The 17,475-nt window shown below is 44.8% G+C and overlaps 1 protein-coding gene across 1 annotated transcript in view; it reads left to right on the forward strand.

Annotated features, from left to right (window-relative positions):
* LOC126109471 (trypsin alpha-3-like) overlaps positions 1-17,475 on the forward strand; it is a 76,522-nt gene that overhangs the window by 24,068 nt on the left and 34,979 nt on the right. Inside the window, exon 4 of the mRNA XM_049914499.1 lies at positions 780-920. Coding sequence (XP_049770456.1) covers positions 780-920 — 141 coding nt within the window. The remainder of the gene's footprint in view (positions 1-779; positions 921-17,475) is intronic.

Below are 17,475 nucleotides of genomic sequence, written 5' to 3' on the forward strand. Positions count from 1 at the left end.
TTGTTGTTGTCTTCAGTCCTGAGACTGGTTTGATGCAGCTCTCCATGCTACTCTATCCGGCTGTATCTATAGCGTTAGAGAACTTGAAACGTATCTCGTCATTCCTTAGTACTTCCGTATACCACTTCTTTGCGTATTGATTCTTCCTGACTAATGTCTTGAACTTCAGCCTACTCTTCATCACTACTATATTGTGATCTGAGTCTATATCTGCTCCTGGGTACGCCTTACAATCCAGTATCTGATTTCGGAATCTCTGTCTGACCATGATGTAATCTAATTGAAATCTTCCCGTATCTCCCGGCCTTTTCCAAGTATACCTCCTCGTCTTGAACAGGGTATTCGCAATTACTAGCTGAAACTTGTTACAGAACTCAATTAGTCTTTCTCCTCTCTCATTCCTTGTCCCAAGCCCATATTCTCCTGTAACCTTTTCTTCTACTCCTTCCCCTGCAAATGCATTCCAGTCGCCCATGACTATTAGATTTTCGTCCCCCTTTACATACTACATTACCCTTTCAATATCCTCATACACTTTCTCTATCTGTTCATCTTCAGCTTGCGACGTCGGCATGTATACCTGAACTATCGTTGTCGGTGTTGGTCTGCTGTCGATTCTGATTAGAACAACCCGGTCACTGAACTATTCACAGTAGCACACCCTCTGCCCTACCTTCCTATTCAAAGGGAAATGCAAAGGCTCAATTTAGAGATGCTACCACTGTTGTTTAATCCATAGGCGACGTCGTTGACAAGGTTTTTCTTTCTGCTGTTGACAGAAGGGCGTGAAGCCGAGGGAGACGCTGCGCTACGTGGAGGTGCCCGTGGTGGGGGCGGAGGACTGCCGGCGCCAGCTGCCGGGACTGCTGGGAGAAGGCATGCTGTGTGCCGGGGGCCAGGGCGGCCGGGACGCGTGCAGCGTGAGTACAGCACACAGCCTGCGGCCTGCCGCCCTAACCAGCCCTTTACGACCTACAGTCGTAAATTTGTAAATATAACCACGAAAAAATAAAGTTACTATATTAACTTTTTACGTTCATTCGATCTACAAGCTGAACACCTGGTGCTGCCCCGGTAGATATTTATTTTAATTCCATTGGGCCAGGTCTGCAGCTGGTGGTCTCGCGGTCGCGTTCTCGCTTCCCGAGCGCGGGGTCCCGTGTTCGACTACCGGTGGAGTCAGGGATTTTCACCTGCCTCGAGATGACTGGGTGTTTGTGTTGTCCCCATCATTTAATTATCACTCATCAAAGTGACGAGTTTGGACTGAGCAAAGGAAGGGTATTTGTACGGGCACATATAAACGGGTAGTTGAGCGCCACACAAACCAAATATAATCATCATCATCATCGTCATCCATTAGAGCAGTTGTGGTCAATATGGTCTGCGCTGCCCATTCGTAGGAGTTTCAGCTTTCATGATGGGCGGTAGGTGGCAGGGATTTTAAAAACATTTTCATTAGGTTTTAATAAAATATTGACAAAGTATTTGTAAGTAATTATTGTTATATAGTCAGCAAAATTCTTGTGGGATTGAGGCAGCATTGTCATCTATAAAATCCCGACGTTTCGGCGACTGTTGCAAGACGCCTTCATCAGAGTGTATTGCTAACTGCTGAGAAGAATTTGACTGACTACGACAACGGCCGCGGAAGCCTACGTTTACATATTGTTATATATTTTTATTTGCTTTATCTTTGATTTTCACATTTTACTAAGTAAGTTGGCAACAGCCTTGCCGCAGTGGCTACACCGGTTCCCGTGAGATCGCCGAAGTTAAGCGCTGTCGGGCGTGGTCGGCACTTGGATGGGTCACCATCTAGGCCGCCAAGCGCTGTTGCCATTTTTCGGGGTGCACTCAGCCTCGTGACGCCAATTGAGGAGCTACTCGACCGAATAGTAGCGGCTTCGGTCAAGAATACCATCTTACGACCGGGAGAGCGGTGTGCTGACCCCACGCCCCTTCTATCCGCATCCTCCACCGAGGATGACACGGCGGTCGGATGGTCCCGGTAGGCCACTCCTGGCCTGAAGACGCTTTTTCTTTTACTAAGTACAGTTAGTACCCAATCTACGAATTACCTTACTTTGGAACTTGGGGCCAGTTGGAATATTTTGCTATTAACAGAGATACCTCTTGCGCTCCCTGCAGCCTCTGTGTTCCAGTACCTCTCTGTCAATCTGCTCTTCCCCACACTTTCTGTACCTCTACTCCTGCCCCTCTCCTCCTTTCTCCCTCTATCTCCTATTCCCTTTCTCTTTATTTCCTCCTCCTCTTCTCAAGCTTTGTCCACTCTCCCTCCCTTTACCATGCACATCTCTTCCTCCATCATATCTATGTCCGTGTCCTCTTCCACCCCCCCCCCCTCTATCTCTCTCTCTCTCTCTCTCTCTCTCTCTCTCTCTCTGTCTGTCTGTCTCTCTGTGCGCGCGCGCGCGGGTGTGTGTGTGTGTGTGTGTGTGTGTGTGTGTGTGTGTGTGTGTGTGTGTGTGTTTTCATCTCTTCCTTCCCTCCTCCTCTCTCCACATGATCACCGCCAGTCCCATCGGATGAAATTGCAGTCTCAGCGGAGGTTCGAGTCCCCCATTGGGCATGGGTGTGTGTGTTTGTCCTTGGGATAATTTAGATTAAGTAGTGTATAGGGACTGAAGAAAAACAAATGGTTCAAATGGCTCTGAGCACTATGGGACTTAACATCTTAGGTCATCAGTCCCCTAGAACTTAGAAGTACTTAAACCTAACTAACCTAAGGACATCACACACATCCATGCCCGAGGCAGGATTCGAACCTGCGACCGTAGCAGTCCTGCGGTTCCGGACTGCAGCGTCTAGAACCGCACGGCCACCGCGGCCGGATAGGGACTGATGACCTTAGCAGTTAAGTCCCATAAGATTTCACACACATTTGAACACATTTGTTTGATGAAATTGCAGCCGCCGCTGTGGCAAAGCGGTTCTAGGCGCTTCAGTCTGGATTCGCGCTGCTGCTACGTTCGCAGGTTCGAATCCCGCCTCGGGCATGGATGTGTGTGATGTCCTTAGGTTAGTTATGTTTAAGTAGTTCTATGTCTAGGGGACTGATGTTTAGATTTTAAGTCGCATAGTGCTTACAGCCATCTGAACCATTTTTGATGAAATTGCAATGAAGTGCAGACCATTAGCTGGTTCCAGGCTTTGATAAGCAATGGTATGTCCGAAAGAACAGATACCATCTCCATATAGTCCCATAGGGGGTGGCTCTTACCACCCTCCACCCTCCCCCCAGCCACAGTACTTCTTTCCAGACAGCAAGTAGTATGTGTACGACGTTTGATAGAAATCAATTCAGGGGTTTAGGAGCAGCATTTTAGCCGTGGGTCTGCCAAAGTACGTCCGTTTCTCGTATTTCAAGTGTATTTAACATATTTCTACGGATATTTTACCTGCTCCACAATTAACTTCGTCCTGCACTTCCAGTTTCACACAGCTCAACCTCTATAACTTCGTATCTCCTGCGCTGTGTGTCGTACAGTGACACAACTTTGCAGGTACACTCAGTGGCATATTTTTGTAGTGCCTGCGAAATCTGTTGCGAAGAGCTATCTGTAAAGACGTAATAAATTAGTACCTCAGACAAGATGCAGCAGTTTTTCACATAACTCAGTGTTAATGTTGTTGTTGTTGTTATTCCTTTCTTCTTCTTCTTCTTCTTCTTCTTCTTCTTCTTCTTCTTGTCCATTGCGCGAATTAGGCAAATTGCCTGTTGCAGTACCCCTCTCTTGCATGGTCTTCCTATACTTCTCCTTCGAGAACATTTATAATTTAGAGCGTTTACCAGGACTCTTCCTCCAACCATGCTGTCTACATGTTCCTTCCATTTTCTCCTATTTTCCTTTATTTTCTCGATTATGTTATATTTTCTTAAATATTTATTTATGTCTTCATTTATTTATCGGTCTTCCATTGAACATCTTTCCACTCTTCTTAGAAACCTCATTTCTTTGGCCTGTGTTCCACTTTCTTAGTGTCTTGTTGTTGCCTATGCTTCACGTCCGTAAGTAAGATTGTTCATTTCATTCAGCCCTTCCTGTAATTCTTCTACACTTCCACTGAGAACAGCAGTGTTGTCAGCGAATCTTACCACCGATATCCTTTCATCCCGAACAGTAATCCTACTCGTGAGCCCTTTTTTTACTTCTGCAGTACTTCTTCAATGTACTGACAAAACAGTAAGGGAGAAAAACTGTGTCCTTGTCATACACTCCTTTCATTCCGAGCAGTTCGTTCTTCGTGTTCCGTTCTTATTGTTCTCTCTTGGGTTTGTATACACTCAATATTACCCGTCTTTCCACATTACTCCTATTTTTCTCAGAGTTCTCTCACATTTTTACCTTGTCGAACGCTGTTTCATGGTCGAAAATGAAACTATGAACTTGTCTAACATATTTTTTTGCTTGCTACCATTTTCAATCAAAACGCAATGACTGCCTCTCTGATGCCCCTAGCTTTCTGAAGGCAAACTGATCCGCACACAGAAGATTCTCTTTTCTTTCCCATTCCTCTGTGAATTATACTTCTAGCATGGAAGCAGCGTGAGTTGTTAAGCTGACTGTGCGATTATTATCACGCTTATCCTTCCTATCAAATGGCTCTGATCACTAAGGGACTTAACTTCTGAGGTCATCAGTCCCCTAGAACTTAGAACTACTTAAACCTAACTAACCTAAGAACATCACACACATGCATGCCCGAGGCAGGATTCGAACCTGCGACCGTAGCGGTCGCGCGGTTCCAGACTGAAGCGCCTAGAACCGCTTGGCCACACTGGCCGGCCCCTTCCTATCTTTGGGACTATGTGGATCATATTGAGACCCTTAGTAGTCAAGGGAAGGTAGGATTCGTTTACGATTGTGGACGGGAACGTAATCAGTTACTATTGGCTGCCTTTTACAGTTACACATATTTATTTTTAAAACAGTAATTCCAGACCCAACAATAAATAAAAGAAAATACCACGCGTTATTAATGAAGGAATGAACACCCGTGTAAATAATAGTGTTTTAAGCGGGTTACAATTTAGTAAATCACCATAAAATACAGATAATGTTAAAAAAAAGCCACTGTGATCGCGGCTGAAGGCCTTACACGTCAAGAATGGCAATAAATTAAGAATGCTTAAGAACTCGCTGCAATTACAACTTGCAGGTATTGAAATATTAAAAGTAAGTGGCCACAAACACAGCAGAAGGTATCAAACGCCAGGAATGGCAGTAAATAAGGTTTTAAGGCTTACTGCTAAAATACAAATATCGAACTTTTTTTTTCAAAGCAAGTAACCACAATCATGGCTGGTGTAAAACAGCAAATGCAAGCAAAGGTTAATTAAAGAAACAAGCAACTGCCCACCAAACGGGTGAAATAACCTGGTAACACAACCCTTATACTGATAGATTTATTGCAGAAGGCAACCAGAACTATTAACTAGACATACACAACCTTTAATGTAGGCATTACAAGGTATGGTAATAAATAATACAATAGTAAAACAAAAGGACCAGCCACAGACGGTGCTCCCAGAAATCGACCTCTGAGAAGGTCCGGCAACAGACACTTCCGCGAGAGGGATGAGATAGCCAGCAAAGAGTTGCATTCACTTCACAAGATGGTAACACATACTAGTGGCAGTCTAACGAATGACTAATGACGATCTTGCTGCAGCTACCTTGTGGTGTCACCGCCAGACACCACACTTGCTTGGTGGTAGCTTTTAAATCGGCCGCGGTCCCCTAGTATACGACGGACCCGCGTGTCGCCACTGTCAGTGATGGCAGACCGAGCGCCGCCACACGGCAGGTCTAGAGAGACGTACTAGCACTCGCCCCAGTTGCACAGCCGACTTAGCCAGAGATGGATCACTGACAACTACGCTCTCAATTGCCGAGACGATAGTTAGCATAGCCTTCAGCTACGTCATTTGCTACGACCTAGCGAGGCGCCATAGCATTTGATATTGAGATTATAACATGTACCGTCAACAGCGATGTACACCAATTGTGGATTAAAGTTAAGTATTATATCAACTACGTACTTTATTTGCTACTGTTAATTCCCTTAACTGTTCCAAACCTCACGCCAGTCAGCGTGTAATTAAACGCGTGCATTTCGGCCTCCTCTAGCAACACAGTGTTGGCTCTTCTGCCAACACTTCATACCTGATGTCCGAAAAACCAAATGCAACGATGGAACAATAAGCCGACAGGCGGTCTGTTCTACGTCCCCACAATACTGTGTTTCGAGCGCCCGGAACGAGAAAGGAACCACTACCAGATTTCCGTCCGATTCCACAAATCCGAAAATCTGAACAAACAAGTCACAGTACATAACACCACACAAACTAACAATAACTGAAACCCCACTCGATTTACGTGCGAGGCAGAACCGAAATGTAACCAACCAGAATCAGAAATCACACGTCATTGCGGAAACAATCGCAAAGCTAGCCAAAACCAAGTACCAAATGGGTGAGGCACACAAACGCACACTGAACTCACTGCGACAACTCTGACGACGGTTGACAGAATGAACCAAATTTCTTCACTGCTTTATTAATTCACAGTTGAGTAACCACATCGTCTAGTCACTGAGCCAAGTGCTTTTTACGCAGTAGGGTCTTCAAATACTAAGTGGTACGCAGATCCACCAAACTGCACATGACGGCGCAATGATGATCTCTCACAACATCACATACGTATTACGGGACCCACACGGGTGACTGACTTCGCTGTCCTTGGACTGAAATGCACTCATCTTAAAGCTGGCTGGCCCCGGTTTACGACGAGGCCGTGCACCCTCGTAACCACAGCCCTTCCATCCGGCAGTCCATGCGTGCCGGCAGCAGTTCCGACGTGTTCTCGCATTGGGCGGATCTCGCTCCTCCTGAGTCCCCGACCGAACTGGCCCACTCACACGACCCACAAAAACAACGACGTCGCCCGAAAGATAGAGCAACAGTTGCTACATATCGATAACCGCTGCTGCTGCCACTAGCGGACAGGCAACGCTTGCGAAACGTTGTGGTGTCAGTCAACATGAGAAGAAAGACAACCACCCGCAACAATGCCAACTAAACGATACCGTCTGGCCTGCAACAGAGGGTGGAAACCTACAAACAGCACCAACGCGAGCCGCAGCACTGCTCACATACACTACAGCCCATTAAAATTGCTACACCAAGACGAAATGCAGTGGACAAATATATTACACTAGAACTGACATGTGACTACATTTTCAGGCAATTTGGGTGCATAGATCCTGAGAAATCAGCACCCAGAACAACCACCTCTGGCCGTAATAACGGCCTTGATACGCCTGGGCATTGAGTCAAACAGAGCTTGGATGGTGTGTACAGGTACAGCTGCCCATGCAGCTTCGACACGATACCACAGTTCATCAAGTGTAGTGACTGGCGTATTGTGACGAGCCAGTTGCTCGGCCACCATTGACCAGACGTTTTCATTTGGTGAGAGATCTGGAGAATTTCCTGGACAGGGCAGCAGTCGAACATTTTCTGTGCCCAGAAAGGCCAGTACAGGACCTGCAACATGCTGTCGTGCATTATCCTGCTGAAATGTAGGGTTTCTCAGGGATCGAATGAAGGGTAGAGCCACAGGTCGTAACACATCTTAAATGTAACGTCCACTGTTCAAAGTGCCGTCAATGCGAATAAGAGGTGGCCGAGACGTGTAACCAATGGCACCCCATACCATCACGCCGGGTGATACGCCAGTATGGCGATGACGAATACACTCTTCCAATAATATGCGTTCACCGCGATATCGCCAAACACGAATGCGACCATCGTGATGCTGTAAACAGAACCTGGATTCATCCGAAAAAATTACATTTTGCCATACGTGCTCCCAGGTTCGTCGTTGAGTACACCATCGCAGGCGCTCCTGTCTGTGATGCTGCGTCAAGGGTAACCGCAGCCATGGTCTCCAGCTGATAGTCGATGCTGCTACAAACGTCGTCGAACTGTTCGTGTACATGGTTGTTGTCTTGCAAACATCCCCATCTGTTGGCTCAGGGATCGAGACGTGGCTGCACGATCCGTTACAGCCATGCGGATAAGATGCCTGTCATCTCGACTGCTAGTGATACGAGGCCGTTGGGATCCAGCACGGCGTTCCGTATTACCCTCCTGAACCTACCGATTCCATAGTCGGCTAACAGTCATTGGATCTCGTCCAACGCGAGCAGCAATGTCGCGATATGATAAACCGCAATCGCGATAGGCTACAATCTGACCTTTATAAAAGTCGGAAATGTGATGGTAGATGTTTCTCTTCCTTACACGACGCATCACAGCAACGTTTCACCAGGCAACGCCGGTCAACTGCTGTTTGTGTACGAGAAATCGGTTGGAAACTTTCCCCATGTCAGCACGTTGGAGGTGTCGCCACCGGCGCCAACCATGTGTGAATGGTCTGAAAAGCTAATCATTTGCATATCAAAGCATCTTCTTCCTGTCGGTTAAATTTCGCGTCAGTAGCACGTCACTTTCGTGGTGTAGCATTTTTTTAATGGCCAGTAGTGCATATTTCCTGAAGTCTGATAGTATGTCTGCAGATTCATCGGTTGTACACACCATCCTGAGTAGTCGTATGGTTCCCCACTTCCTCTAGCGATTTTAGGAACCACGAAGAAATGTTATGGATCCACTGTAGCTCATTTCATCGTAGACTCTGTCTTAAACTAAATCCCCTATGTCTTCCATATCTATTACCATCACTTATCGTATCACGTCATCAGACGATTCATTACCCTCGTGAGGGATGTTCAAGCTCTATTTCCACCCATCCGCACTCTCTGTGTTTAGCTTTGGAATTTCTCTTGAGCCGTATAGTGGTATTACGCCCTGCAACTCACATTATATCGTAGTTACGCGGGCAGTCTGCTTTCTTACAGGTAATATTCGAGGGCTGACAAGCTGACGGCGACCGAAGCACCAGTTCTTTCCTGCTCTGGCCAACTGACAGGAAGCAACGCTGATTGTAATGCCGGGGCCATGGGCTCTGAGCAGGCAGTCCACTTCGAGTGGTCTTCTTAGACGAGGCGCGAATTTTTATCCCTTTCTTCATCCAGCGCCAACGGCCTTGCCGTAGTGGTAACACCTTTTCCCGTCCGATCACCGAATTTGTCGGGCTGGGCTAGCACTTGGATGGGTGACCATCCGGTCTGCCGAGCGCTGTTGGCAAGTGGGGTGCACTCAGCCCTTGTGAGGCAAACTGGTGAGCTACTTGACTGAGAAGTAGCGGTTCCGGTCTTTAACCTACGACCGGGAGAGCGGTGTGCTGACCACATGCCCCTCCATATCCGCATCCAGTGACGACTGTCGGCTGAGGATGACACGACGGCCGGTCGGTACCATTGGGCTTTCCAAGGCCTTTTCGGACAGAGTTCTTCATTCAGCAGCTCCCTTTCGAACGGCAGAGATTACAATGGAATGCTTCGTGTAAGTGTTTCTGCGAGTGAGCTTCTACGAATTCCGGTGTGTTCCATTTGCGATACACCGGACTTAACTACACTACTGGCCATTAAAATTGCTACACCACGAAGATGACGTGCTTCAGACGCGAAATTTAACCGACAGGAAGAAGATGCTGTGATATGCAAATGATTATCTTTTCAGAGCATTCACACAAGGTTGGCGCCGGTGGCGACACCTACAATGTGCTGACATGAGGAATGCTTCCAACCGATAGACAAACAGCAGTTGACCGGCGTTGCCTGGTGAAACGTTCTTGTGATGCCTCGTGTAAGGAGGAGAAATGCGTACCATCACGTTTCCGACTTTGATAAAGGTCGGATTGTAGCCTATCGCGATTGCGGTTTATCGTATCGAGACATTGGCTCGCGCTGGTCGAGATCCAATGACTGTTAGCAGAATATGGAATCGGTGGGTTCAGGAGGGTAATACGGAGCGCCGCGCTGGATCCCAACGGCGTCGTATCACGCTTGACGCTGCATCACAGACAGGAGCGCCTGCGACGAACCTAGGTGCACGAATGCCCAAAACGTCATTTTTTCGGATGAATCCAGGTTGTGTTCACAGCATCATGATCCTCGCATCTGTGTTTGGCGACATCGCGGTGAACGCACATAAGAATCGCATATTCGTCATCGCCATACTGGCGTATCAGCTGGCGTGATGGTATGGGGTGCCATTGGTTACGTGTCTCGGTCACCTCTTGTTCGCATTGACGGCACTTTGAACAGTGGACGTACATATCAGATGCGTTACGACCCTTGGCTCTACCCTTCATTGGATCCCTGCGAAACCCTACATTTCAGCAGGATAATGCACGACCGCATGTTGCAGGTCCTGTACGGGCGTTTCTGGATACAGAAAATGTTCCACTGCTGCCGTGGCCAGCACATTCTCCAGATCTCTCACCAATTGAAAACGTCTGGTAAATGGTGGCCGAGCAACTGGCTCGTCACAATAGTCACTACTCTTGACGAACTGTGCTATCGTGTTGAAGCTGCATGGGCAGCTGTGCCTGTACACGCCATCCAAGCTCTGACTCAATGCCCAGGAGTATCAAGTCCGTTATTACGGCCAGAGGTGGTTGTTCTGGGTACTGATTTCTCGGGATCTATGTACCCAAATTGCGTGAAAATGTAATCAAATGTCAGTTCTAGTGTTATGTCTAGACAAGACAGCCTAGACACAATGAGAGGAAGCCGAAAGGCACGCGCTTAAACTCACGCAGGCTGGCGTGAGGTCTGAAACAGGATACGTAATGAATGCTATAAAGAAAAGTACGTAGCCTCTGGAATACTTAACTTTAATCCACATTTGTAGAACATCGCTCTTGATGATACATTAATAGAATCTCAATATCTATACTGGTAATGGCGCCTTGCTAGGTCGTAGTAAATGTAATTGAAGGCTATGCTAACTATCATCTCGGCAAATGAGAGCGTAATTCTCAGTGAACCATGACTAGCAACGTAGGCTGTACAACTGGGGTCTCTCTAGACCTGCCGTGTGGTGGCGCTCGGTCTGCAATTACTGACAGTGGCGACACGCGGGTTCGTCGTATATTAGCGGACCGCGGCCGATTTAAAAGCTACCACCTAGCAAGTGTGGTGTCTGGCGGTGACACCACATCTAGTATAATATATTTGTGCAATGAACACCCGTTTATCATCTGCATTTCTTCTTGGTGTAACAGTTTTAATTGCCAGTAGTGTATATCTTCGTTATACTGGAACATTAATACTGGACTGTCACTCACTCAGAGCCTTGTTCACGATAGTTGATCCTGGGACTGTCCTGTCAGTACATAAACTTTTTTGTAGCGTAGTGCTTTGTGTGATTACTAGCTAGTAACATTTTCGAACAGTGTAAGCTTTCGTTGCAGACGCATTCTGCCTTCGATCATATTTGTGTTGATTCGATTTTATCACAAGTCTTCAGCCGCCGTTACCATTTCGTGATTAACCTCCGTTTGGAACTGTTCGTCTGCTTACAATTATTAGTCACTTCACCCCAAGTACTGTTTTGTGTTCAAATCAATAGGATTTACTTCATTTCTGACTTTATCAAGAATTGCGCCCTGCCGAGCGGTTCTAAGCGGTACAGTCTGGAGCCGCGCGACCGCTTCGGTCGCAGGTTCGAATCCTGCCTCGGGCGTGGATGTGTGTGATGTCCTTTGGTTAGTTCGGTTTAAATAGTTCTAAGTTCTAGGGGATTGATGACCTCAGATGTTAAGTCCCATAGTGCTCAGAGCCATTTGAACAAACTTGCGCCCTCTTATCTCAAATAAACTTAATACTCACTGAGCCGTGGCTGGCTCATGCTATGCGCTGGATTAAACCTTCGTTGCGATTCTGTGTTTGGTTTCCTGCAGTTATCGCGATTTTGCTCTCTCCTTCTGTGGGTGGCAGCAGCGGTGTGTATCGACATTCGCACCCTAGACTATCCTTGACCTGGCGCTTACAATTTCCGGCTGTGCGCTGTGCGAGGAGTCGGTCGGTTGGCCTGGACACGAAGGTTGAGTTTTGATGTAACCTACCAGCAATTGTGTCGTTTGGAGTTCGTTGCCGGCTGTTGAGATATTCCCGCGAGCAACAACGTGGTTTTCAAGTTGGAAAATTCTACACACCCACTGGTGGAGTTTCACTGTATTTGGTTATTTAAATTGAAGTGCAGCAGCGGAATCTTCTGCCTTGTGGCCGTCAACGTTCCGGTTACCTCCCCTCGCCATTGATGTACATTTCAGGCAGTGTAGTTTCCTCATCGTGTTGTTGCTGTCCAGCACGGTGTTTTTTGCTCTTGTAATGTTTGATCAAATAATAAACTTGTATGTAACTCCACCACTGCCGAAGTCCGGGGCCTCATTTCGCAAGTGATGAGGAAGGAGGAGGGGGAGGAGTAACACCTCGTTAAAAAAAACCTGGGTCCATCTGGCTCCGGATGGTAGCACCCTGTAATGGCCCCTGCCTAGGGTTACTGGGTGAAACCTTGTCAACGGTCTCAAAGGCGGAAGAGGAAGTTCAGATTCCCAACGGCGGAGAGAGCGGAAGAACTACCTCCAGAACTCACAATCTTGGTTGTACATTTTGTGGCCTTTTGGCCACACCCAAAATAACTTTCATAAATCATGGAAGTGTGTGATGTAAACTATTTTACCCCAGGTGGACGATCCACCGTACGCCAGTACGTCAGCAGACATTCGGATTCTGGGGAGTCTGCAACATTGCACAAAGACAAGTCGGAGTGTCTTGGATTCTCATCCAAATTTCAATATAGGCAATCAACGTACCTAGCAACTTTCAATGCAAACTCATTGTTGAAAACCGGAATACTAAAACATCTAACAGATACGCTAAAGAACCACAACATACTCATAACAGCCATTCAAGAAACACGATACATGGATACAGATACCTTCGATTCCGAAGGTTTTAGGATATACAAAGGGAAAGTGGGACCGAGAGTAATCAAAAATGTACCACATCTTGGGACAGCCTTTATAATCAACAAACAAATCTTGAACTCAATAGTTGGCTTTGATTCCCAATCAGAAAGAATCTCAAGTCTTACATTCACAAGCACAAGCAAAATCTACACAATTATCAATGCACATGCCCCTATAAACGAGGATAACAGGAAAAACAAAGAAAAAGTGGAGGCCTTTTGGAATCATCTAGATTACATTATTCAGAAAATCCCAGATAAAAACATCATCATTCTTCTTGGAGATTTTAATGCACAGATTGGTAAAGAAAAAAGATATAAGAAAATAGTTGGAAACTATCCTGCACACAAGAGAACAAACAGAAATGGTGTGAGACTAATAGAACTTTGCCAAGCACACAATTTAATTGTTAAACCCACAGCTTTCAAGAAACTACCACGGAGACAAAAGACATGGGTATCCCCAAAGCCTAGCCTTGGGGAATTTCAACTTGATCATGTGGCAATCAAGAAGGTTTCCAGCAAAGAAATCATGAACGTTAGGGTACTCAGGGGTGCAAACTTGGATTCAGACCACTACCTTTCTAAAATTAAGTTCAAAGTCATCCCAAACAGGAAACGCAGCATGAAACAAATTAAGGGTCGGAAGTATAGCACAGAAAAGATATTAAAATCAGATGAATTCACAAAAGCAACAGAAACCATTCAGACACAAAGCTGGGGGGATATCAAGGAAAACCTCATTACTACAGCTGAACGGATAGCACCTAACAAAAAAAGTAAAAAACATGCCTGGTGGTCGCTGGAATGTGATGCCCTCATTGAAACAAGAAAACAGGCATGGCAAAATTGGCAATCACAGAAAACAGAAGAAAATAGACTGAATTTCATTACAGTTAGAAAACTGGTAGATAAAAATATAAAAAAGATTAAGAAGACACATGAAAACAAAACTCTCCTCCAAATTGATGAAGAATTTGCTGAAAACAACACAAGGAGCTTTTACAGAACTTTCAAACAAAGGTTATCAAGATACAAAGCACCCACCCTCCAATTTCGAGATGTAAATGGGACCATCGCTCACAACAACACGGAAAACTGCAAAATACTAGCAGGCTACTTTGAGAAACTCTTGAATTGTGAACCCATCCTTGAAAAATTTGAATCCATTCCAAACAACCGTGAGAAGCCGGATTCAGAACCACCGACGACTGAAGAAGTACAGAAGGTCATTTCAGAACTTAAAAACAACAAGGCGTCCGGAGAAAATCAAATAGTGGCCGAACTATGGAAAAAGGCTGACAAAAATGCAGTTACATCCCTAAAGTGTGTTTTCGATCAAATCTGGAAAGAAGAAGAGGTCCCCGCAGAATGGAGAACAGCTCTCATCCACCCTATCCACAAGGAAGGTCTGAAGACAGACCCCAACAATTACAGAGGAATATCACTGCTGGATATAACGTACAAGATTCCTTCTAAAGTTCTTTTGAACAGGGCAGAGCCGCAATTGGATCCGCAAATCGGGGAATACCAGGGAGGTTTTAGAAAGGGTAGATCGTGTTCGGAACAAATACTAAAACCTCAAAAACATTATGGCATACCAAAAATCAAGGGCAAAGACATAGGTAACCTACTTCATTGATTTCAAAAAAGCATATGATTCGATTGATAGAGAATCTCTGTTATCAGTCCTGGAAGAAATTGGTTTGGATAAGAAAACAACTAATATTATAAAAGTGACCCTTACAAATACATTATCGAAAGTTAAATTTATGGGCGAACTATCGGAACCCTTTGAAATAAAAACGGGAGTGCGACAGGGCGATGGGCTGTCACCGTTGCTGTTCAATTGTGCGCTTGAGAAAGTAGTCAGAGAATGGAACACAAATATTAAGAGTGGTATAAGACTGGGTTGCAAAAAGAAGAACCTTAAAGTAAATTGCATTGCTTTTGCAGATGATATGGCCCTGTTTGCTGAAACAATGGAAGAAGCACGGGAGCAAATCCTTGAACTAAAGAAACAAGCAGCTAAAATTGGTCTTCACATCTCCTCTGAAAAAACTAAGATATTGACAAACATCAAGAACTCATGTAAATACCTCAAAGTTCAAGAACAGAAGATTGAAATAGTAAAAGAATTCAAATATCTCGGAGAATGGATTACTTGGAATGCTGGGGAAAGCAAAGCAATGGAATCCAGAAAAAATAAACTTGAATTGGCCTGCCAACTAACAAAAAATACATACAACAAAAATTCCCTTTCATGGGGGTCCAAAATTACACATTACAAGACAGTGATTAAGCCAGAAGCACTGTATGCAGCAGAAACATGAATTTCAAAGGACAAATGGAGAAACTGGAGGTAAAGGAAAGAAAAATTTTAAGAAAAATCATTGGGCCAAAATTTCAAGACAATAAGATTATATACATCAAAAATGAAACTCTCTACAAGAAAATTGAAAAACTTTCAGATTCTATGCGAAAAAGGAGAATAAATTTTTATGGTCATCTTCTCAGAATGAATTCCAATAGATTAACTAAACAAATCTTTGACTTCTTGCGTAACCGAAAAACGAAGCCCAACTGGTTTAAAGAGACTGAGAAAGACGTAGTGAAATTAAATATTTCAGAAAATTCACTTATTGATCGAACTGCTAAATTAATTACTAAAGATGAAAACATAAGGTTCCAAGACAAATCCACACAAAAGTCCAAATCCTTCATCTCGGAAGAAGAGAGGAGAAGAAGATCAGAAAGAATGAAGAAATACTGGGCCCTAAGAAAAGAACAACGCACAAAGAAATGATTGATCCAGCGTACCCCAAAGAGGGTGAAACGAAAGAAGAAGAAGAAGAAAACTTGTATGTGTCGAGTGTAACTGACAGCCCCTTATTTTTGCCCCTTTCCACAATTTGAACTACCTGTCCGGTCCTGCAGGTTAAGCTGGGCGTCTCACTCACTGTATACCTGGGCCTTCACTTTGTAACCACCAGCGGCGGATACTGTATTTGCATCCTTAATGTTGTCACGCTTGCTTGTTATTTCACGGAAGATTGCTTTTACTTTTCTACACTCGGACTCAGTCTTTCCTATGATCATTTGTTTTCCGAATTATTCATAGTTTTCCTCGAGCCTTTTCACCTTGGCTTCACTGAATTTCCTATCTGTTTCATTCCTGAGTGATTTAAATTGCTGTATTTCTATCTTTCCTTGGATATTTTTGTATTTGCTTCTTTCGTCGACCGTGTCATCTTCAACCGTACTACCTTTGGCTTTGTTATCACAGTATTTATAGTCTTAGAGAACTTCATTCCTCAGTACTTCAGTATTCCACTTCTTTCAACATTAATTATACCGGCATTCTTTTAAATTTCTATATACTTTTCGTTAATACTGAATTGTGATCTGACTGTCGCATATCCGCTTCTGAGTTCGCTTTGCAATCCAGTATCTGATACCGAAATATCTGTATGACCGCGATGCAATACAGCAGAAATCCTGCAGTGTATCCAGTTCTTTTAAAATTATGCCTCTCCTCTTGTAGTTTTTGAAAAGAATATTTTCTATTACTAGCTGAAATTTAATGCGGAACTTAATATTCTCTCTCACTCTTATTACATCTCCTATTCCTTCCCCTTCTGCCTTTTTCAATGCGAATTATGTGCCTGATTGGAGTTTATTAACGTCAACTGCAGACGAAGTATTTTCAAATTTATTCAAGATTTATTCCGACCTGTCCTTCTACAGCTCCTCTTTTGCTCACAACTGCTTTTGTGAATTATTTCATATTTGTGGTACACAAAATGCAAAAAAATCAATCAACACATACCCATAATGAGATTTTCATTCTGCAGATTAAAACTGTGTGCGGGACCGAGACTCGAACTCGGGACTTTTGCCTTTCGCGGGAAAGTGCTCTACCAACTGAGCTACCCAAGCACGACTCACGACCCGTCCTCACAACTCTAATTCTACCAGTACCCCGTCTCCTACCTTCCAAACTTCACAGCGCACACTCCGCTGCAGATTGAAAATCTCATTCTGGAAACTTTCCCCAGGCTGTGGCTAAGCCACGTCTCCGCAATATCCTTTCTTCCAGGAGCGCTAGTTCTGCAAGGTTCGCAGAAGAGCTTCTGTGAAGATTGGAAGGTAGGAGACGAAGTACTGGTGGAATTACAATTGTGAGGACGGGTCGTGAGTCGTGCTAGGGTAGCTCAGTTAGTAGAGCACTTACCCTCGAAAGGCAAAGATCCCGAGTTCGAGTCTCGGTCTGCACACAGTTTTAATCTGTCAGGAAGTTTCATATCTGCTCACACTTCACTGCAGAGTGAAAATCTCATTCTGGAAATTTTGCATTTATTTACGTATGTATATGTGCGAAATTTCATGAAAGTAGGGGAACAAGGTTGAGAACTTACGAGAACTATCGATGAGATTAGTAAGATTCAACAATTTATCGGGAGATTATAATGTCAAGAACGGCCGGCGACAAGCCAAGTAATCCGAAT

This window comes from Schistocerca cancellata, chromosome 12 (assembly GCF_023864275.1).
Source record: "Schistocerca cancellata isolate TAMUIC-IGC-003103 chromosome 12, iqSchCanc2.1, whole genome shotgun sequence".
NCBI classification, from domain to species: domain Eukaryota; kingdom Metazoa; phylum Arthropoda; class Insecta; order Orthoptera; family Acrididae; genus Schistocerca; species Schistocerca cancellata.